We start from the raw sequence: 23,903 nt of genomic DNA on the forward strand, positions 1-23,903 counted from the left end.
CGGCCTCCGGAGGAGGCGGCGCAGCCCCGGGGCCCCTCCCGCAGCGCAGCTCCCCCCCCGGCCCGGCCCCTCCGGCTGCCCCGCTCGCACCTGCCGGGCCCCGCGGACTTACAGACCCTCTAGAAATGCTTTCAGAGGCGTTAAGGAGGTTACATGGTGTGAAACACGAAACGCAGCTGAAGTCATGTAATGCCTCAGCAAAACGTGGTTCACCAAATGTAAAGTGTTATGAGTAGTTCGTGTCTTTCCTGTTTAAATTACTCAAACAAACAAATGCAAGCACAGCATGACAGATAAACAGCAAAACTGTTGGCTCTCTAGGGGCTCTGGCAGCTGGTTATTGGCTTGGCTCCAGTTTGCTCTTGCCACCATTCTCCCACTGTTTTGTTCAAGCATTTATCGTGTTAGGACAAGCGGCTGCTCCTGCATCTCTAATGTCTGGACTTATTCTAATGGAAAACACCAGAATCCTGCAAATTCCAGAATGGCCTGACTTCTATTCCTTTGGCTCATATGAACTCAGGAGAAGTACTGTAGGAACTAGATAAAATCTCTGATCCTTGTTTGATCTGAAATTTGCAATAGTAATAGGTATTTGCTGGTGTTTAGTATTCATAGAATCATAGAATTGTTAGGGTTGGAAGGGACCTTAAAAATCATCTAGTTCCAACTCCCCTGCCATGGCCAGGGAGACCTCCCACTAGACCAGGTTGCTCAGAGGCCCATCCAACCTGGCCTTGCAAACTTCCAGGGATGTGGCTTCCACCACCTCTCTGGGCAACCTGTTCCAGTGTCTCACCACGCTCATGGTGAAGAACTTCTTCCTAATGCCTAATCTGAATCTACCCACTTCTAGTTTTCATCCATTCTCCCTAGTCCTACCACTTCCCAACATCCTAAAAAGTCCCTCAGCAGCTTTATTTTAATGTAACGTGAGAATGTAGTCTACTTGCACATATCTTTAACTTCCTATTGTCACTCCAAGGCCTCAACATCTGTCTGGATTGGAGATGGTTCGAAGTCTATGTGAGGGGAAGCTGGAAGGTGGAGAAATTGGCTCAACAGAAATAACCTTCACGCCTGGGAAGATCAAAGGTGGAACCCACATAGCAGATACAAAAACAGCAGGGTATGTCTTTGTGGAAAATGACTGACCTGTAGCTGCTTCTATATGCTTTTCGTAACTTCAAAATTACCATAAACAAGCAGAGAAAAAACCCACAAAAACATGGGTAATGAGCCAAAATATGTGCTGCCTGAGACAGGTACCTGTGACCAAAGAACTGTTAGTGTAGGCAGCAATGTATGAATAAGTACATGCAAATTCAGTAGTTTCAAAATTACAATTGATATGCAAGTTGAACACTTAATTAATGTTAAGCAAAAAACAACTGCCCATGTGTTTAAAAATTTAGACATTATTTTCTTATATTAGTATACCACATATGAGATCAAATGCATCAAATCAGATAAGTATCTCACATTCATGAGATTTGAAATAATCCTTCTCATGTAATACAGAAAATTTTAAGATTTTACTTACGGGTGTAATGGTAGCATATGGGACACTAGTCTTTTGGAACTGGGAACATATTCAATCCATGGTTCTTTGAGCCTGTGTTCCTTCTATACTTCTGTGTTGTGTCCTTTGTTCTTGGAATCTGTTGCAAAGGCAAGTAAATGGGTTTAGCAATGGAAGGCTGGTGTAAACAGTTGTTTGGAAGCACGAATCAGGTTAGGCACAAGATAAGGTTTGCTTTAAGTTAAGAGGAATATTCTTCAGAGCTGCAATAGTATAAACAACCAAGATAGTGCCTTTTACTCAACTAAAAAAAGTTTGAGTAAGCAATAGTGCAGCAGAATTAGTAACTAAGCACAAGCCAAAAAAAAAAAAGGAACTTTATGGTTCAGAAACATTTGGAAGTTATTTAAGAAAACAAACACGTTTTATTCAGTGCAGTGGTTATTACTCTTTTCACAATTCAAATTTATGTTTGAAACCCCTGTGAGATAACTTTTGTTTTGCTGATCAAACTTACCTTTGGTAAATTTAATTTGGAAGTTTTTCATTAACTGTGAAATATGGAGAGATTCAGTGATAGAGGAATCTTGTATCTAACAGGCACATGTTTATGTGTGCTGACCAGCTTCTAAGAAATTTTTGTATTTTTTAAAATATTTTTTGTTACTCAACAGCATTGAAAGGTTAATATTGCTACCTAAGCCTTTTCTGCTCTTATTTGGTAGCTAAACCTGCAGTTTCCACAGTCCCATCACTATACAAGTAAGCTACATTACTACTTCAAACAAGAATATTAAAGATGCAATTATTGTGAAACAAAAACCTTTGCATTTAGGCTTGCTAAAGACATGAAGTTTTATATTATTATTTTTTAAAAGACATTTTCTTTATAGATAATGTTCAAATACTTACATGCTTTGAAAAGTCATTTGCCTTTGGTATGTAGTGATTCTATGGATTATAACTGCACAACATTTTAGTATCTTATCGTTGCTTTTAGGAGTGTGTGTCTACTGATGCAGGTAGCAATGCCCTGTGTGCTGTTTGCTGCTTCTCCATCAGAACTTCATTTAAAAGGTGGGACTAATGCTGAGATGGCTCCTCAGATAGACTACACAGTCATGGTAGGGAAAAATTTATTTGGCTTGGTGCATCTTTCATGCATTTACATGCAATGTAACTACTGTACTTCTGTTGCTCTTATTCCAAGTTTGTTTGTAATTATGGAATTAGGTATGGGAATGTAACACTATTAGTGTACTGTGTGTAGGGGGCAACCAGTGTTTCATGGAATTCCTTGAAAGAGCAACTACTCTGTTTGTAATCACTAAAGAAAATTTCACTTAAAATATATTATTTATTCTAGAAGTGCTGTGAATTGTTAAGAATTTTTCTTCCTCTTTCCATAAGAAAATCCTTTTACCCAAGTGTCATTCAGAACGAAAGTGTGAAGAATGTTAAGTACACACTGTATGGATGAGACTGGCTATCTTTGTTTTATGATGTAACTGGCCTTTTGCATTTAACTTTTTTTTTTTTTTAAGACTGTGTAAAATAGTAGGAAATTATAAATGTGAAATAGATTCACTCTGTGTTTTTATATATGCTTCTTTTGCAGGTTTTCAAGCCAGTAGTTGAAAAGTTCAATTTTACATTTAATTGTGACATAAAAAAGAGGTGAGTTACGGAGACGTGGCCGAGGCAGCCGTTACTGATCCAGTGTTTGAGCACGGAGGCTCAAGATGCCCTTAAGTTGAGGGATGAATTTCTAAGAACTGAGCTAAGCTGCATTAGCTGCCCATGTCTATTGTCATCATAGGATTAATGTGATATTGTGCTTTCCTGTCTTTTTTCATTGCTGAGTCTTCAGCTGGTGTTAAATATTTCCTGTGGTTTAACCCTGAGGGGGGAATCACATGCTGAACAGGCAGTTTTTCTGAGGTGCCAGTTATGTTCTTGTTAGGTAGTTAATAAGATGTGTATTGTGAGGTAATACTTTTAGAGAACCTCATTCTATTGTAAAGATTTCTAAGGCACACATCAAGAAAATTCATATGTAAAGTAACAGAGAACATAAATATGTATAATGAAATATATGAAGGCACATTTCTTGGTTTCCCTGTGATCTTTGCATTTAATTATATCTGATTACTGTTTCTACATAGGGGCTACTATCCTCAGGGAGGTGGTGAAGTTGTAGTCCAGATGTCACCAGTCAAAGAGCTGAGCCCAATAAACTTAACAGATCGTGGCACAGTGACAAAGATATATGGAAGAGCATTTGTTGCTGGAGCACTGCCTATAAAAGTAAGTGCTGATAATAGCCCTGGTAGTTCCCAACTTCATGTATCTAAACAAAATTGCATGTAATCTGCTTATCATACCTCTGCTCTTCCTGTATTCCACAGTCTTTCACATACAAACTAACTAGCCTTATTCAATGGTTTCCATTATTCAGGCTGTAAAATATAATTTTGGACATTTCAAAAATGCATGGATTGCACAGCAATATGATAGCAGCTAAAACAGGAAATTAAAATGGTGTCCTTGCTATGCTTCATATGAATGGCTCCTTCTCACACACAGGCTAGGAATTAGTAGAGTGAGGAAGTGGAGAAACTGAGTTACTTTTTGAAGAGCTGTGGACTGCTGGTTTTGGTCGCAAAATCTTCAAACCTATGAATATTGGCAATGACTGGGTCACAAAGATGGCATAAGCTTCATCTTGCCCCCACCTGCCTGTGATTTAAAATTGTAATTTTATATATCTTATAGGATATTAATCTATCCTGTACATATTAATTGTGAGGTGGTTTTTTTTACTATCTAATGTCTTGAGATAATAGAGGCTAAAATAAAATCTTTCTTACTATGAATGGAGAAAAGTTCTTGAACTTCAATCAATACTGAAGCTTTTACATACATCACTAGAAACATAATTTGTTCAGCATTTAATGTTACCTTAATTTTGTGGGAAAAATCTCAGAAGAGATGATCTTCAGTGCTTGCTTGTAGGGGTATTATAATAATCCTTTTTTTTTCTAGTTAATAAAGTACCCTCTGTAATTCAGGCATTCACTGTAATAATTAGACATGAGGAAAAAATTAGTCATGTAATTTAATCAATGTTTTTATCCCTTGTGTTGTTAGCTGGCAAAAGAAATGTCAGCAGCAGCAGTGAGATGCATCAGGAAGGAGATCAGAGATCTTTACATCAACATTCAGCCTGTTCGAGAACCTGATGATCAAGCCTTTGGGACTGGAAGTGGAATAATGTAAGATGAGCCCATACTTTCTATTGATACTTGTAACATTGCTGGTTGATTAGTTACACCTTGGTTACCAATCTGATAAATACAGTATAATGTGGGTGATTTTGTTCTTAATATTGGTTCTATTTTTTTCTGTTTAGTGTTGTTGCAGAGACTTCAACAGGTTGTTTGTTAGCTGGGTCATCACTTGGCAAGAGAGGTAAGGGTTTAATGAAGTATACCCCTTTCAGAATAAACTTAATGAACTATTAACAAACAGGAAGCTGAAGTATCATCTGTTCAAAGATCTGATGCTTCGAGTGTTGCATTTTTTAAATGGATGCTGTTTAGTTACAAAGGACAGTGGAAATGAGCAGATTCTAAATGCAGTAAATGGAATCTTACACTTTGTACTAGGTTGCTTCTGCATAGTGAGAAAAAGCACAAAATTTTCAATTCACTTTTTATCAGAATGGATTGTTAAGGATCACTGAGTTGAAAATGCTTCTGCAGTTTAAGAACATACAGTCTCTGGTTTACCTATGAAGTTTTTGTTCAACAGTAAATCTAGACGTGTATCTAGAATAAAAGCAATAGAAGTTATTTGGTTTTAAATGGTTTGAATAAAATGTTTCTTTAAGTGGAGCTACTTTCTTTTCACTGTTTAGGAAGTATGAACTATTTGGCATCATAATATGGGGTTTTTAAAGCAGACATTTGAGGGAAGAGCATGGAAATAAGGTTTAAAAAGTTGATAATGTCTTGATTTTTTTTCCTTCTATATTTATAAATGTTTAATAATTGGTAGCATCCTAATCTCCTGGATTCCTCTGTTAGGAAAGAATGCAGACAAGGTTGGCATTGAAGCAGCTGAGATGCTGCTCAGAAACCTTAAACATGGTGGAACTGTTGATGATTCTCTGCAAGACCAAGTAAGGCTCTTGTATGTGTTTACATGAGGTCAAAGTGGCAAGAACATGAATGAATGTATTGCTTGTGGAGAATATAAATCTGAGCATGAAAAGAATGTAGATTTCAAAGTTACATGGTATATCCATAGGTAGGCATGGCTTTACATAATTTTTGATAATTAGAAGTCTTAGGAAGTTTCCAGGTATGGTCACAACTTCACTAGAATTAGCAAATTGCATGCAGTTCGTAGGAACCACAGATGGTCCTAGCTGTCTTTGTACTTAAATTTTCCCTTCTGGTAAATCTTAGTAGATATGGAAGAAAAAGGTAGGAATTTTCTTCTGTTTGGCACTCCATGTAGCAGAGTAAAAATAGCCCCTGGTTATATATTAAGAATTATACTCAGTGAAACTATTAGAGAACGTAATATCTAGGAGGTGTTTCTGTTTGTCTTGCTTACATAGTTTCATTTGAGAACAAAGCCCCTCCACTATCTTATTTTCAGTAACGCAGCCTAATAAGAATCTTGGGCTGTTCTAGATAGGATGACATTACCTCTTAGGTGTAAACACCTGGACACACATTACTATTATGTAGTATAATATGAAGTATTTAGGTCTTGTAGTCATTCTACTTTTTCCAAAGCATGCACAGTAAAATTGGTGGAAACATGCCACAGCTGGATGCAGTGTATATGGAAACTGCTCGGATTTATGTCACGCCTCACAGAGTACTTGCACATCATGGTGATATTTGTAAATCAAATTAGATTTTTAATATCTGTCTAGTGAATATGTGATTAGAAAGTGTTAGAATTAACATAAAGGTAATCTACCAGTCTGGAATCTGACATGACTTTGGGGAATTTCAGGGCAGGATGGTGAAGAAGCGCAAAATTAAATGTAGTAACAGGAATTCAGTGGCAAACTCCACTGAGAAAAAGAAGCAGACCTTCTGTAATAGGCTTTACAGTAGTAATTTCCAAGCTTCTTGAGCCTTGGATCCTGCATAAGACTCAGCAGCATGAACCTTTATGAAACTTGGCACATTTTTACATCTGGATGGAAACATTTTTACATCTACAGATGTTTTTCTTTTCTTTTTTTTTCTTAATCAATATTCGTAGGATTTGAAGAGTTACTTAACAATTACCTTTCCCTCCCTTTCAGTTGATCATTTTCATGGCACTTGCAAAGGGAGTGTCTAGAGTGAAGAGTGGACCAATTACACTTCATACTCAAACAGCTATACACTTTGCAGAACAGCTAACAAAGGTCAGTCCAAAAGTTTGGGAGGTTTTACCTACTGGTTTTCATCCAGGCAATGTACAGTTTAGCAAGCATTGTGAACTAAACTAGATTATGGAGGACAAGCATTGATAAAATAATTGCTACAATGTTTATATAGGCATTTACCTGTAGAAAGTGAACGTACTTCAGAGTTAAATGCCTTTGGAATGGTTAGTTACTTTTACCACCTTTATTTAAATAGTTTTTAATTAAATCAGTCAAAGCTGTAATACACATAAATGCATGGCAATTTGTTTATTGGGCATTAGATAGGGAATATTTAAACTTACGTATGCTGTAGCTTAGTGATCTATTTTTAATCCTGTTTTAGGCCAAATTTACGGTGACAAAATTGGAAGAGGAAGATCCCACTAAAGATACCTACATCATTGAGTGCCAAGGAATGGGGATGATAAACCCAAACTTATAGGGTTTAAAAAAACCCAAAAGAACAAGCAGCAAGCTGACAAAAGCAAAACTCAACATACCTCAGTGATGTATTGCACTACATTTCAACAGATGTATAAAACGCATGTGAACAGGAGGAGCCTTCTCTCACATCTGAGTGATTGAACTTCAAGGGTGATGCTGCGGTTTTCCTTGGTGTGCTGAGAATGTGAAACATAGAAAATTATTATTTTTTTCTTTTTACTATTAGCAACAAAATGAGTACAGACAGCACAGCAAATAGTATACACTGTATGTATCTGAGAGCTTCATTGGAAGCTTTGACAATTCAGATTCAAAGTAGAAAGTAACTACTTCTGTTTTGAAAATTTTAACAGGGAAAAAAAATGTAAGCTTTATTTTTTGGGGAACCTTTACGTTCTGAGGTGTACAAAATGACGTGGACCATCAAATCTGTATTGCTGTGCTTTAGCCATTTTTGCTTAAATTGTGTGTGAGGAAATAAAGCAGTATCACCATATGAAAGCTTGGTATTTATCTTTTCTGTTATCTCAGCCCGCTGTGTTAGTGGGAGATGGATACGAAGTAACTTTTCAGAACATATATTGTTTTTCTCCCGATAGGAAGAACACTCAATGCATAAAATAATCTTATTTTAAATCTTCCCTTTTAATCTATTTTAAAAACCTTCTCAGGCAAGCTAAAACAACGAACCACATTACATTCCAAAGACAAAATATCAGCTTTATTTTATTATTGGATTTTCTACCTACAAGTGTCCCTGTTAGCTTACTGGGTCTACATTTTCACCAAGCTGTTTATTCTTTTTATAGGGAGTACTTAGTTTCAGCTGAGATGAGGGAGCTGTTGAACACATACGTATATACATGTCTGTACACCGAGCACTGCATAGACATACATACAGTTGTATTATCCCCCATCTGTGGATTAAGTAAGGAAGACCTTCTGCCAATCTGGCCTTGATGGTGCTATAAAAGCTTCGAAAGTAAAAGGAAGATTAAAGGAGAGGGCATAATTTTTTTGCATATGAAAAACTGAATCATAGAGTTGGAATAACTTAACCAAAACTATATAAATGCACTCTGGAGCCCTGAATTGATTTTGAGGTTTTCCACAGCCCAGTTTGCACCTTTTGCTCTAAGATCTTATTTTCCTCATTTGTGATGACTGAACTCAACAGCTAAAGATGTAACTTGCAGTATCGTTTGTCTTATTCATTAAGACAACTGCACGACTCTGCATTTCTAACACAAAAATAATCCTTCGCTATTATACAAAAACGTTCACCAACTATTTGCTTAACTAAATCTTTCTACTTCGGGTTCTTCCCCTCTCCCTGCCCAAAAACTAGTGCAAAAGAGTGACGCGTTACTGATTTCTGACTGAACAGTAATTCTTTTTCTGGGAAGGGTCTGAAGGGGGCAGCATTCACCCGCTGAAGTTCGTTCTTAACACTGATGGCTCCGCTGCCCCTGAAGGGCACCGGTCCCAATTACCCCTCTGAGCTGCTGTGTTTTTCAAGGTTTCCTCTTGGAAAAACTGAATGTTTCGGGTTGCTTTTTAAATATTGAAGGAAAGCCTCCAAAGAGTTGTTGTCTGTGATTAAGAAAACAAGCTCTTTTAAAGTACATTCGAATGGCTACTTGTTTCCACAATTAAATAAAAATACATACTTGACTAATTAAACTTCTAATGGAGAGATTCTTGCTGAAGGGATGGCTGGGTGTAATTTAATTCAACCTCCTGATCCAAGAACCACTAATTTAGAAATTATATGAGATTGATTAGAGCCTTGTCCAGCTAAGTTTTGAAAATTAGAAAAATAGACATTTTACATTTTTTCCCGGGCAACTTAATCAGTTCTGGGAGTTGCTAAGCTCTTAGTGTGAGCAGGCAAAAGCATTAAGCTCTTTGTTTAGGTTTTGTGGGGGTCTTTTTGCTTGCTTGTTTCTTAAGCTGAGGGATTGCTTCTTAATTGGAAGTTACTTCTTGCTACAGAAAACATTGGGAAGGTGATTTTAGCAATATACCTTCATTATTTCTTCAGAAGAAAACATGGCAGAAGAAAATTTCTGATATGTGGGAAATACTCAGGTTGCTCTGGCAGCTGAGAACAAGGAAGCTTCATAAAGCCCTACATTTAGATGGTAAAACAAACAAACAAAAAAACTACAAACAGTTAATTATCCTTGCTGGAAATTAATAAAAAATATATTGAATACTGTGGTAACCTACATAATTAATGTATTCCTTTTTGTTACCTTTGAAGTTCAATTATTGAATTATCTGTAACTTAGTATCTTTTTACCAATATTCAATCAATCAACTTTCACAGAGTACAAGCAATTAAATTTACTTTTTACTATGCAATCCAACATTTGTAAAATTATGTTCCTTGAGAGATAATAAAATTTATATTCTCTGCACTGTTATTCAAAATAAGCCAACATTGTGTACATCTTTATAAATTACAATGCAGAGCTAACGTCTTTCCTTTAGGTTTTAAAATCTTTAGCAAGTGTCTTTCTCACTTGGTCTTCTTGCCCTGTAATCACTGCTTCACTTCAACTATCAAGTAAGACTGACCCACTTTCTTGCCTAATAGAGTTTTTGTGGCCTGTTAGTATACTTAGATGTTAATGCCCAGATGGTTTGAAGGCTAAATAAATCAGCATAACCAGCTCCTGTCATGTTAAGAGATCTTCATGAATAAAAGCACAGCTAAATTAAATCTTCTAAATTTAGGAAGATTTCTATATATTTCTGCACATACATAGACTGCATTATGTATGAGAAGTAGGTATGCTTCAGTGTGATTTTATATCTGGTCTCAAAGCCTGGCTGGATTTCCTTTTCATAGTTTTTTTTTTTTCATAGCTTTTATTTGTTTCTGAAAAAAACATACCAGTTTGCACACTTGAGATGTTACCTGCAGTGCTACAGAAATTTTTCCTACATTCACAATGCCCAAGATTGTCTTGGACCAATTGCAGCAAAAATGAAGACCTAGTGAAACCTCAAGAGAACTGTCTCATGTTAGAATTTCTAGCTTTATCCAACATTTCCTGAAATCAGGTCTTTCTAACTAAAAATTTCTCTTGGAAAGAATTTAAAAATGTGCAGGGTTTTTTTCTAGGGATTTTTTTTTTTTTCAATCAACAAAATTATGTTGAACAAAAAATGGCCATTGAAAAATGGAAATGTAATTCCTGTCTTCCAGGCAGACATACAAAAGCATATAAATGCTCAGCCAACATGTTGGACTCGATGATGTTAAAGGTCTTTTCCAACCAAAATGATTCTATGATTTAACAAAGATTAAAAACCCCAGGTTACCAGAAAAAAAAAGCCTCCTCTTAGTAAATACACAATACCAGCAGGTCAGCAATACTGACAGTTGTCACTGCATCTACTCGCTCTGCATAAGCATTTTAAAAAGAGCAGCTGGTCATTAATCATTGGCAGTCCTTGGTAGCTTCCTTGCAGACCCATTCAAATGTCCAGCCCCTTCTTGTGAGATGACCACTGGGGTCACCACCAGCTGGAAGAGGAGGCTGGTGTGCTGGCCTGTCCTTGCTCCCTTTTGTCATTGTAATGGCTGTCCCCTTATGCCATCCCATAGTGCTTCCTGGATTGAAGGAACCTGGTGCTGATTTGATCAGGCTCTACATGCAACCTTTTTCTCCTTGAGGGTTAGAAAATCTCTATATGGGAGACATCCTCAGCAGATTTTACTCTTCAATAGGATTACACTTCCAAAACAATTTTTACTCTCTGCTACACTCACACACACTCACACTTATGCATACACACAGAATTTTCTCACCCAGGCCCAAATCGCGTCCTGTCACCTCATGGTGACCTGTTACCAGGAAATGTGTAACATAATTCCTGTTCTTTCTCTATATAGAATAATTAATTACTCTTCATTACATGTGCACCTGAACAAATTTTAACTGAGGCAATAAAATTAATAAAATTCATTTGAAACTACTAGGATAATTTGAATTCTCCTAAGGTGCTATTTTCCCTTTTCAAGGGAGTTCTGCATCATAAAACTTAACTCCTCTGGGTTTACATTTACTTTCAATTCACTTAGATTTTAGATCTACAAGTCAAAACACGAGCTGCAGTTCTTGTTACATCACACTCTTATATTGTACATGCTGTGTTTACTTAAGCTTAAATTTTACAGCATAAGTCTTAATGCCATGTGTTTAAATTTCTTGTTGGTAGTTAGTGGTGTAACTTTTTTTTTAAAAACTTCCTGTCCTTTTTGAATATTAACTAATTATTATAATGCATTACTTGAAGCTTTTAAACTTTAATTTATATCCATTTACAATCACATCATTTTAGCAATAAGGTTGGATTAAGTCACTTGTGGGAAGGTATTAACCTTTTGTTCAGGAAGAGATGAGACATAGCTTGCACCTGCTCTACAAATATGCACTGGGTTTTCTTATGTTAATCAGGCACATTTGAATCTTATATAAAAACTTCAGTGTGGGTGTACAGATACAACTAAGATGCTTACATTTAATACTGCTCAAACAAGTAGTGGTGATGACTCACGAGTTCTATGTACCAAGGAAATGGGATTAATCCTCTCAAACCATGTGTCCCTGGTGTACTTCCACGAGAGAGAATTGTGTTTGGATTAATGTGATGATCAGAGAAAGGCACTGCACTGAGATATGTGCGGTCTGAAGTTTCAAGACAAATAGTAAGAGCATTACATGCAGCCAGTTACAAAATGTTCCTCAGGAAATACTGCTCTCTGGTTCTGACTGAACTCTGTTACTCTCAAAAAGAGAACCTTTGAACCTTTTCTCTTCTTATGCCCTTAAATCCACCTCAGCTGGTAACTGTTCCTCTTCTGAGCCTATGCATCTCATTCTGGTCACTAAAATATTAGTAAAACCTTTACTGTTTTTTTAGAGCATGTTGAGAATACCACATCCAGTTTTGGGCCCCTCCATACAGGAAAGACACCAGTGGTTAAGTTGGTCTGGGGCTGGAGCCCTGGTGAGGAGAGACTGAGGGGAGGGGGCTTGCTCAGCCTGGGGAGGGGACGCATTTGGGCACCCACCAGCAATTGGCCAATGCCTGCAAGGAGGTGATGGAGGAGGCAGAGTCAGGCCCTTCATGCTGGTGTGGGGCAGGGAGGTGAGGGGCAGTGAGGGCAAGCTGAGAGGAGAGACAAAGCCCTGACCATCCTTGCCTGAGCTCATGGCTGACCCTGCATGGAATAGACCAGAGCCCTCCTGTGATCCCTTCATACCTCAATTATCCTATGATTCTGAATGCCTTGTGTGGCAACTAATGATCATACATACTGCAGAAGAATTCTCTAGAATATTCCAGCACAGGTTATTCATAACTGACATTGTTAAAATGAGCCACAGGTTAGATAAAACACTATACCTAACAAAGGTGCATATAGGGGAAAAAATGCCAAAATAAATTATTGACAATGGAAACAACAGAGAAGTTTTCTAAAAATTAGAACTACATCTACTTGAATTAAAAACAAGTGCATGCAAACACAGAGATTCAATCTGTTGGTGATTGCACAGAATAGGAAGTAATATCAATATCTAAAAATCGAGTAAGATAGGTCAAGTGTAACGTGCTTCTCTATTTTTTGACTGCAGAAAATCCTGTGAAGACTGAGGTGGAAAGAGTAGGAACATAGTCCTGTACAAATGGAGGCAGAACCAGAATTTTTCTTTAATCCCAGATTTTCTAGTGCATTGAAGACTAAACTTCATGGCTTAGGAAACCTACTGATAAGTTCAGTTAAAAGCTAAAAGCTCTTATGGAGAGTGCATAGGGGGAAGCACATACTACAGATTATGTGATCTTGAGGTTTTGCACCACTCAGCTGCCTTTTAGGTGTTTCACAGTCTCTTCTCTGCCCTGGAGGCTTTTTCCCCAATGCTTCCCAAATCTAATACTATAATCCTGTAATGACAGGACATATGCTGTAACAAGCTTTGAAAATCTCACTTTCAAATAATTACAGAATATTTTTCTTAACATTTTAGGATGACATTTTAGACAAATTTTGCCACAGCATGGGAGTTTTCAAAGATCCATAAAAATAATAAATCTTATTAGCTCAGAAAACATCTAGAATTATTTATCTTTCTTTCCAAATATATTTGTCTAGTCACTTAAGACTTCCATTACCAGATGAATGATTCCTGTATAAAAATATAATTTGTGAAAGGATATAATGATTTTTCCACATGGAAACCTCTCTATAACAGATAATTTTACATGCACTGCACTGTTCTAGTCTATACAACTCAAGCTGACCCAAAGTTTATGGGACTCTTGTAATCCAGGAATGTGCCAGGAGACCATTTCTTAGCCTTTATTGTTTGTAGCATCTGAAAAAAGTCACCCTTGCTTCCTATAATGATATTACCTTCCATTTTAAAAAGGTGACAAATGAAACATTTGCTTTTTATGAGAATAGGGTTTTATGCAAAAAAGCTGTGCAGACTAACACAAATTCCAGTACACTATATTTAAGAACCAGTGGTCAAGACTTTGCTGTTATAACGCAACAGCAACTCTTTCCTTATAATATGAGAAAAGGAAAACTAAGGGAATTTACATTTGTATAACTGAAGGTGGAATTTGGGCTAGATGCGTAAATGAAGTAATCATAAAGATTACCAGATTACAGCATTTGGCAAAGAAAGGAGGGGAGAGCATACAGTGAGCCTAAACAGCACTTCATTTTTATTCTACCACCATTCCCCCCATGCTTGGCCACAGACTACTCTGATTTTGAATTATATTTTGCTGTGATGGCTTTCTGTTGAGCACTCCATAGCCAATGAATTATGCTCACTCACTTTCAGCTGAGCAAATTTAACAATTACATTGCTTTTTACAAAAGTTACTCCTCTCTTCCCTAGCCCTCTTTCCCAAGATTCCTTAGAGATTTTTCCTTTCTCCCTGATCAAGGATAAATCAAAAGTTAGGTCTTCTGTCAGTACCATTCTAAGATCTGAGCATAAAGGAAGATTCTCAATTTATAGCAACTAAAAATCACAGGATATCCATGTAAATCAAAGCACTTTATCTGAAGTAGCACTGGAAAGCACTGACCTCAACTGAACAGGGATTATCAACACATGCTGACAAACCTTAGTGGGCTTGTCATCAGAAATGAGGATAAGCACATTGCCCCCTTATGTTTAAGTGATTTGGTGGTGCTATATAAATATCTTATCAAAACAAAATTGCTAGCATTCTCTTCTATGTGGGAGAGTTCATTTTCATAATCGAATTATCAGATGTAAAACTTTAAAGGAAGACTCTGTGAGTTAAGCTGAACTGTATGAGCTCAAAATAAGACTTAAAAGTTAATTACATTCCATAAAGCCCAGCAAATCTTAAGCCTTCTACCCATTAAAACCTTTCATCTTTTTATTACCTCCAACATCATAGCTCTAGACTTCAAACTTCACCAGTAATTTTGCTACACACAACTGACTTCTCATCTAAAACATTCTTAATAGTACCACTAACTACTTTTTTTCTCATTCCATTCCAAAACGTAAAGGTCTCTGGTCTCAAAAGCCTTTGACAATAACTCTTTAATTCTGTATTTTTTTGTCTCTGTTTTTCAGTGCTGAAATTGGAACAATTTAAAAAAATCCACAAGATCGGTCTAAGCTGCTGCTTTTGCTGGAGAGCTAGGAAAAGACCTGTGCAGCTGATTGATGAAAACATTCAAATGTGCCAATTTCTTTCACCTTATTAATTACAACTGGAAAAAAGTTTTCAAACTGTTGGAACAAAATGTTAAAAGCAACTAACTGATTTAGAATTTTACATCTTTCAATAGGACAGGGCCTGCTCTTAGGTGAACTAAAGAATGCTTACATACCTGGACAAAGTCTTATTTCCAGAAGTGGCAACTTCTGCTCCCACTGAAGTTTACAATTGTTGCAGTGTTGTGTGTTCAACTCCTCTGAAGCTGAGGACATATTTAAGATTTCCTTGCTTTTTTCTTTTTTTTTTTTATTAAGTTTTTTTACCTGCACAGCTGAAGAAAAATTCAAGTAGTAATATGGAAATAGAATACTTAGAATGGGTTAATATAGTCCAAAAAGTAATACAAGAATTACTAAATAAAAATGTTTTATATATTAACCCCTTGTACTTACAGAAGGGAATTAAGGTAACTGAATCAATGATAACCAGTGTGAGAGAGAAAAGGTCAATGTGAAGTTGAACTAATTTGCTTTTACCATATTTTGGTCAGTCAGCACAAATAATTTTGAAACTGTGCTTTTAGATAGATTTGTTTGCTTCCGTCTTAGAAGATGTGACCTCCAGGACCACAAGATTTATGTCCTCTGACTGGAAGCCAGATTCCTGTATCCTGTTTATTATTTAATATGTACTCTGTAAAATAAGCATCATTCAAACACTTTGTCAATCAAGAGTCAAGCCAAAGTCCACATTTAGACAGAATTCAGGTACGTGCTTTACCCAATGATTATTTAATGATCCTGAAACAGAATCAATGGAAACTCTTTCCACATGAACACCTCAGTCACTCTAATTACCGTGCAGGAAAAGAGGAGAGCTTCTCTCTCACAGCAAATTGGATAGCTAATCATTACTTCAATTTGCAGGGAAAACTATTTAAATCCTTCCAGGCAGAGGAAGAAGTTAAACTTGAATCTTTTACTTCCTGAATGATGCTTTAACTCACACATTGAGAAAAGATGGAAACCCTGCCACCTCTTGTCCTGATTGCTGACTACTGCTGTCCTTCTGATGAAAAGGTTGCTGGATACTCACACCACAGCATCACAAATGGACAGAAGGACATCCCTGCAGGAAGAACCGAGTCTCAAATGTACCGCAGAGGTCTCAGCAGTGATCATCAGGCATTTGGATGGTTCTGTGTTCCCCTTCTCACAGGCTGCACAGTGAACCTGGGGGGAAAGCCCAGGTTCCCACTGCCCAGGAATTTAAGTCTCAGAGCCAGCCACCACAATCTAAACATTTTTCCTTGAAGCTGCATCGCTCACCATAGGAATACATGACATTTAGGTTTCCAGTTCATCACAGGCAGGTTGTTCCCAGGAGCCACTATTTGCCAGTTGTATTTGTAAGATAAATAAGGTCAACGTTCAGCATCAGAAAATAAGGAAATCTCAGCAAAAATTTCACAATTCTCCATACAAACTCATAACATATTACAAGATCTCTGATACCCAACAGACTTAAATTACAGTCTTACCCTACTGATCTACGCCTTCTTTCTCATTCTCTCTCCCTAATCACTATTGATTTTCTCTGTATCACTGGCTGTAGCACATGAATCTGTGAAGAAGTGAGAAACCCAATGCTAATTTTCTGCATTGCAGACTATCAGCATCTCCAGCTTGCACACTCAGTTGCAGCAGGAACAGGAACTTATGACAAAGAAAATTTAAAAAAAAATAATTTGTCTTTTTGACTCCTTGTTGACTTTTATTTCCTTTTCTGTTCCTATTTTTATTTTCTATGCTCTGCTTCCTAGTTAATTTCCTTCCTGCTTTGCATGCACTTCCTCACCATGCCTCCAAATTTACACTTATTTCCCTTCTCCTCCCTCCTCTCACATTCACATCTACTTAGAGAAGCATTACAAGATCATACTATTGTTAAATTACAGAACTAGAAGTACAGTCTGGCTCCAGCTAACCTTGGTCCCTGCAAAACTATTTTACTTCCTGCAAACTACAGCAACTGGAGATGAAGAAAGCACTCAAGGACATATCTGGAAGCCCCTCCTACGGTTTAACTGGACAGAGGCTCAGTTTCCACGAATGCAGCACCAGCCTCTGCCTGCAGAGACAGCTGCAGTAAATCGCCATTCATAGCATTCATAGACAGAATACTGGAATATGGTTTTCACCTTCATTCTGCATGAGTAGAGGAGAGACATCCTACAGAGTTTGTTGGGGTTTTTTGCATTAATTTGTCCATTAAACTACATGAAACTGAAGCAAATTAAGCTCACATATATAATGCTGTAGCTGTGCTTGAGCTTATGCTTAAGTTCCTGGTGCCAGCTAAGCCCATAGAGACTGGAGGAGCAGGACTTTCATGTGAACCTGACCAGCCCCATGCCTGAGTCACTCCTCCTGGAGAGCCCTTGGCTCAACCAACTTAGGAAAAGAGAGATTTAATGAGTAGGTGACATGGATTATCTGGGAGTCCTGGTTCAAGCAAGCTAAAAAATAAAGTCTAGATGAACATGGAGTCAAATAACATTCTAGCAAAAATGGACCCCCATTCTGTATCTGGAGACTTGTGAAGGTTGCAACTACCTCCCAGTCCTTAACAAAACAACAGCTATTGGTGCATAGACAGCAAATATCTTTTTTTCTTTTAGTTCTCCTTGTTTAGGTGACAGAGTATTACTCAGAGTATGCCTAAGACTGCACTGGAAGCTCTAGGAAGTTCTGATAGAAATTTCACAGCATGAATTGCATGAGACTCCTGAGAGTTCCCAACTTCATCCAGGAAAAGAACAAGCCTGGCTTTTCTCACACAAATGTAAGAGTGACCTCCAATTAAACCAAGATATACAACATCCACAAAAAGTCCGGAAACAAAACATATTAAAGAAAACTTAATCAAATTTTAGAGACGTTTCTTTCCCAGCATTTTACTCTTACATATGCTTTATCTATCCCACACTCAAACTGCCACCATATGAGGAAGAGCACTCTTCAGCCTCAACATCGTTCTCCTAGTAGTTACAAAGCAATTTACATGGACTGAGCTTCACTATATGCCTGTAAGATAAAACAGTGTAACAAGGCAAGATATAGGATAGACAGACAAGTGAAAACAATTGCTAAAAGGCATAATAGAAAAAACTGAGTCAAAAAGTAGGTTTCAGGATCCCTGCTTAGTTCCTAGTTGCACTGCCTGACTGCACTTACTATTCTGTAATAACTGAAATGTATAGCTGTTTTGAACATTTCTGCACATCACTGATGATAATGGTATTTTAAATTTCTCTAGAATAGGGCTAAAAAACTACCTTCTTATTTTCATGCTAACAGATCTTTTGAAGGTCCAAAAGTGCCACATGTACTGTTCTAATTTAGCACATTTTTCTTCTCTGGAACAAAATCTAGCACCCAGCTTGTGTGCTGTACCACAGCTGTTTCACTTGAGCATTAACACTCCCAAGCATACAGAACATATTTAATGCCTCTTAAAAAAAAAAAAAAAAAAGCAGCATGAAAACAGGATGAGAGTGATTTAGAAACAAATTTCATTTATAAGCCTGGGGGGAGGCATCTCAGCTTAGGATCACGTGTGCTTTTGTGGCAATTTTTAGGATTTTTTTGCCAAAATCAAGAGGAATACTTTTGCAGGGAAGCTTGCAGCAGCTGGAAAACTTTCTGAGAACCTAGGTCACTGTGCTCCATGACTCTTGAGACTTTTAAAACAATCCTTCCACTGTTTCACAAGCTCCTTCTCTCCACAACAGTTTTGCAATTACAACCCCATATAACTACGCTCATATATCTTGCATGTGGCATAAGGCTGAGTCACAGTCCTGAGAAGACTTACTGAAACGCTAATGAGGTGCACTGAATTTACTGACACCTTTAAAAAGCATTGCGTTTTTGTAAATACATTATTTTCTGGTTCAGATTGTCACTTTATGTGAGTGTCATGGCAATTTGTAAAAACAAATAAATGGATCTTCCCCTCTGGGGTGACTTATGTCTGGTGCAAAAAGATGAGGGATCAACTTAGTTACTTCTTACTTTGCCAATACCATTGCAACTAAACCACTCAGAAAGGAGACCTTTGTTAAATTAAAGGTCCATCAAATTAAATTGCGTCTATTTGTAGTATTGAAAATAATGTCTCCTACTATCAAAAAAGGCCATCATAAACAGCACCAACTTTTACTTGAACAGTGTTAATATTTAACAGAGTAAAACTTACTCTTGGCACAGCTTTACAACTGCATGCAGATAGAGACATTATTTTCCCCTTTAATCTTAGAAAGAAATAGTAATAGTGTTGGCAGTGGTGACAAACACCCAAATTTAGGTCAGGGGATTAAACAGGGGTGAGGATGGCTGTCAGTTCACAGCACAGTTATGCTTCTCTAAAAAAGCACAGCTGTTGGTTGACATGAATTTTGATGTTACATAGATGTGTCTAAACCAGCTGACATTAAATTATCATGCAAAAATTATTTCCTAAGTAGTTTCTTTATGAGAAGACAGTAGGAAGACAAACAGTAACAATTTGTAGATTTATGTTCTTGACTCATGGATTTTGACAAAAAGTTTTGGGGATTTTTCTATTTTATTTTTTTTGGCTGTTGAGCAAGTGGGTGATAATACAAGATGACAGGAACAACATACATTCTTAACCAACTTGCTGTTTCAAACCAATTCTGGGAAGCTGCTGACATACCAGTATGCATCACTTGTATGGCAAATCTGCTGAAAGTAACTCAGAGCACACATTTATCTACAGCGTTAGATCTGCTCACCAGGTTCCTTATGGAAAGCACCTGACTCCAGACTGCAGGCTTTGTCCAGGGACAGTTAACACTGAACCATCCTGATGCGGCTCACAACTCTGGGTTTGTCTTGTGCACCAAGCGTCCTGTCATTCCACCCAGTGTGGCTCTTGGTTAATGACATTGCTGAGATGGAAGCACTGATGAGGTGTTATCTCAGTAACATAGGGAAGCACATACTGGAGTCCATGACCAGACTTGGGATGTGGCTGATGTGGTCATAAAACAGGTAATCCAGAACAGATGTACAAGTGAGACCTTTAAAACAGGAGTGGAGCAGAAGTGGCGTTTTCTATAACTAATACTAAAGAGAAGTGAAAACTTCTCTCTTTTACTCAGTGCTTATTAATTAAAACCAGAATATACTGACCTTCCTCCACACCAAAAGTTCTTACAACTTTCTACAGTGAGAAAACCTTGATTTTAATTGGCTTCTGATTACATTGATGATTTATGGATGGCTGTTCCTCAATGCCATCTGCAATAATCTGAAAAGGAAAGGTATGTGGCTGCAAAGCACTGCAGGGCTGTGGTAGGAGAGATACAGCCCTTCATCATCACCTCTTCCTTTCTAAGGGATGAACCCTGTATCCTGTGTAATCTCTGACCACTCTCATTTATTTATACAGTATAGGTATCTACATTTTAAAGAATGTCAAGACAACCTTAAACTCTTTCTGGGAAGAGAGGTTTACTTTAATAGACTTTTCAATTGAGGATACTCTAAAGGAAGTCCCAAATGTGGTTATCAAATATACTTCAAAATGTTCAGGGAAATGGAAAATATTTTTCAGTCAACTTACTTGGAAAATCCAGGTCAGGCTTTATAAATACCAAAGACTTCCAGTGAAAAGCTAACTGCTTCCAGCTTCCAACAGGAAATTTTTGCTGTGCAACATGCAGAACAATGACCATTTCGATGAAGTTATTAAATCCATTATACTTCAGTGTGCATGGTACTAAGTAGTCAATTAACAATCACTGTTCTCAGCTCAGTAAAGGTCTCTGCTGAGTGTTCATCTCTGGTTAAAAAAAGGCCAGCTATCAGGAGTAGCTGGTTTCACAGACACTTTCAATTGATGCAAGTGTGGGAGAGAGGGCTCTGTCATTGTGCTGATGGTCAGCACCACTAGCTTGGTTGCACTAGGCTAAATATGAGAAAGACTCTACAGCAATTTAGACTCAGGACCTGAAAAAGGGTGGATGGGTGAGAAATTACTTTTCAGCAAGGAGCAGACTTTCCTTTTGGCTCACTATGGGAGATTGGGATTGGAAATGTTGAAATATTTTATTTTTGTATCAGACTTTGTTGGCTTAAGACAGTAATATTCCAAAATATTAGGATCTGCAAGGAATGTGATGCAGAATAATACAAAAACATTAGAATTCCTTTAATGTAACAAAAAGATGGAGCTTCATTTGGAATAGAAAGTACAACTGATCACTGCCCATGAAAGGTGACATTACAGTAGAAGTTTTTGAGAAAATTACAGTGATTATTGACTTGTGAAAAGCATTTCTAAATGCAAACACTTTAAAGTGTGATTTTTTTTCATTTAGAAAAAGTTATGAGTTAAACAGAATTGTACACATTAATCATTAGTAGAAAAATGGAAGATGTCAAAATTTTACGCTTCCTACATGGTAATGAAAAAACAAGGGGACAAAAAGAAGTATTTTTAACCAATCAAAGGAAATACTTCTTACAAAGTGTCTAATTAAGCTATGCAACTCTCTTCTACAGGAAGCAATTTGGGACAGCACTTTAAAAGGAGCCATGAAATGATTGGGCATTTAGACTTATGACTAATGCCTCTGATTTGGAAGAGAGACCAAGTTTCATGCCTGCAGACTAACATTTAACCAATCTGTGTCAGATAACAAAAAAGCTCAATACTGTAAAAACAGATGTTCCTAAATCTGTCTTCAGGGGTGTTTCTTACATTCTCCTGTGAAACTTTGGTTGCTGCTTATAGCCAAAGACCAGTGCACTGAACCATTTAAATATTTTTAATTCAATCTTGTATGGGAATTACATTGCTTCTTACAAAACTAGCAACGGCATCTCTTGGAAGGCTCTGTCATGCTTAGTTACCAAATAATGTTGGCAAGGATAACCATGGGAGATATTTAAGTCTGATGTCCCGGTCAAAACTCAAAAGACCTGCTTTCTAGTTAGATTACGTTGGTCGGGGTCTTTTCCAGCTGAAAAATCCTTAGGGACAGAGGTTCTCCAGCTGCAGAGGAACCTGCTTTTGAGTGCTGAATCACCCCCACCATGAATTTGTTGCTCACATACAATTGGAACCTTTCTTGTCACACCTTTGGACCATGTCTCCTTGTCTTTTTATCTGTGCACCTATGAGAAGAGAATGGCCCTGGGTTCTCTCTAACCCCTGCTAAGTGAGGGATTCTGAAAGGCCACAATCAGTCCAGAAATACACTTTGCCCTTCCAAGAAGCATTTAAAAAAATAAATAAATCTGGCAGCAGTATTTAGACATATCTGCAGATTACAAACATCAAATTGCAAAACAGATCAAATGGGATGGAAAAGTAGGCCTACGTTAGGCACTACATTCTTATACTTTGGCTTTTAAACCTGTGCTCAGTATTTTTTCCAAAAAATATCTACAGTTTTAATTCAATCTAACCATGGTGTCTCTAAAGTTAGGAAATCAAATTATCAAGAATTAAATTGATCAAGCATATTATATGAAATGTAAGGTGCTGCTTTGTACAACTTGCGTAGGGCCCATCATCTAAGGGTGACCTAGAAAGATGCACTGTACTACATGACATTATCTAGCCTGTAGACTTCTGTTTCTTTCCATGGAAAAACAGGAGCTCAAGGTTGGCTCTTTTAAGACACTCAAAAAAACATACTTTCAAAATGTCTGTGCTTGACAGCTCAACTGCAGGAAAGGTACAACTAAAAAGAGGTATTCATCTATTAAGTACAGGCAGGGATGTTAATCTTGTGGTTCAGAACTGACAGTTTTTCTTTTCAAGTGTCATAGACTTGAGCTCTGATTACACACTCTTCACAGGCTCCAACAAAAGAAGCTCTTGTTTCATCTCTGCTTCATGCTGTTGGTCTATTGTTTCACATATTCATCTTGATAAATCATACAAAATGCTACCTTGAAATTAAGTTTTTGTCATTAACAGTGGAAACAATACCTATGTAAACAATCTGTTATAAAATTCTATGAGATTTAAAAAATGTTCTACCAATTCAGTCAGGTTCCCAATATTTCTCTCTCACACATTTTATTACTACTGTCTACCCTTTTTTATTATTACTCTTATTTTGCAGTTTAGGATATATAATAAGGCATCACCCATTCTTCTTTAACACTCTCTGGTCAAGATTTCAACATACCAAAAACATTAGACTCTCTAGAATCTGAACAACCTACATAATTCTTTTTCTCAAGCAGCTTGTGGAAAGCATAGTGAAGGCTTCCATTTTTTATTTTTTTTTTTGCAACAAACAAGAGAAGTTGTGGTGGCTAGTTTTGCTTCAGTCAGCTCTGAACCTGACTGTCACAGCTGTTCCCTGCTTCATTGTATACACCACAAAAGGAACAGGCTAACACAACATAACAGCAATCAAAAAGTCCAACAATCCCTCTGCAACAAATCCAAGGGGACTCCCCTTCAGTACTTCAATGACTCAACAGAAAAGAACATTTCCCCCCTCAAAACTGTCCTCATTTACCTTGATTTCAGTTCCTTGGAAGGGTCTCACAAAGGAGCAATATTCAAAATTACTGCACATCTTCCAGACAAGAAATATTTTTAATTTTGTTACGTGAAAAGCAATTTTGTGAGCTGACATAGTATTCCAAGCACTCCAAAAAGTGACCATGCTAGGGTTTTAAAGATAAGCATTCATTTAATGTCATT

General features: G+C 37.3%; 1 protein-coding gene across 1 annotated transcript; it reads left to right on the forward strand.

The window, feature by feature from the left end:
- The first annotated feature begins 977 nt into the window (after positions 1-977).
- Positions 978-7,561, forward strand: RTCA (RNA 3'-terminal phosphate cyclase). The gene is made up of 9 exons (XM_010006658.1): positions 978-1,129; positions 2,523-2,646; positions 3,141-3,199; positions 3,688-3,829; positions 4,673-4,797; positions 4,935-4,993; positions 5,611-5,705; positions 6,855-6,959; positions 7,306-7,561. The coding sequence occupies exons 1-9, from the start codon at positions 1,011-1,013 to the stop codon at positions 7,402-7,404; spliced, it is 927 nt and encodes a 308-aa protein (XP_010004960.1). The 5' UTR covers positions 978-1,010; the 3' UTR covers positions 7,405-7,561.
- The last annotated feature ends 16,342 nt before the right edge of the window (positions 7,562-23,903 follow it).

Source organism: Chaetura pelagica, unplaced genomic scaffold (assembly GCF_000747805.2).
Source record: "Chaetura pelagica isolate M959 unplaced genomic scaffold, ChaPel_1.0 scaffold69, whole genome shotgun sequence".
NCBI classification, from domain to species: Eukaryota; Metazoa; Chordata; class Aves; order Apodiformes; family Apodidae; genus Chaetura; species Chaetura pelagica.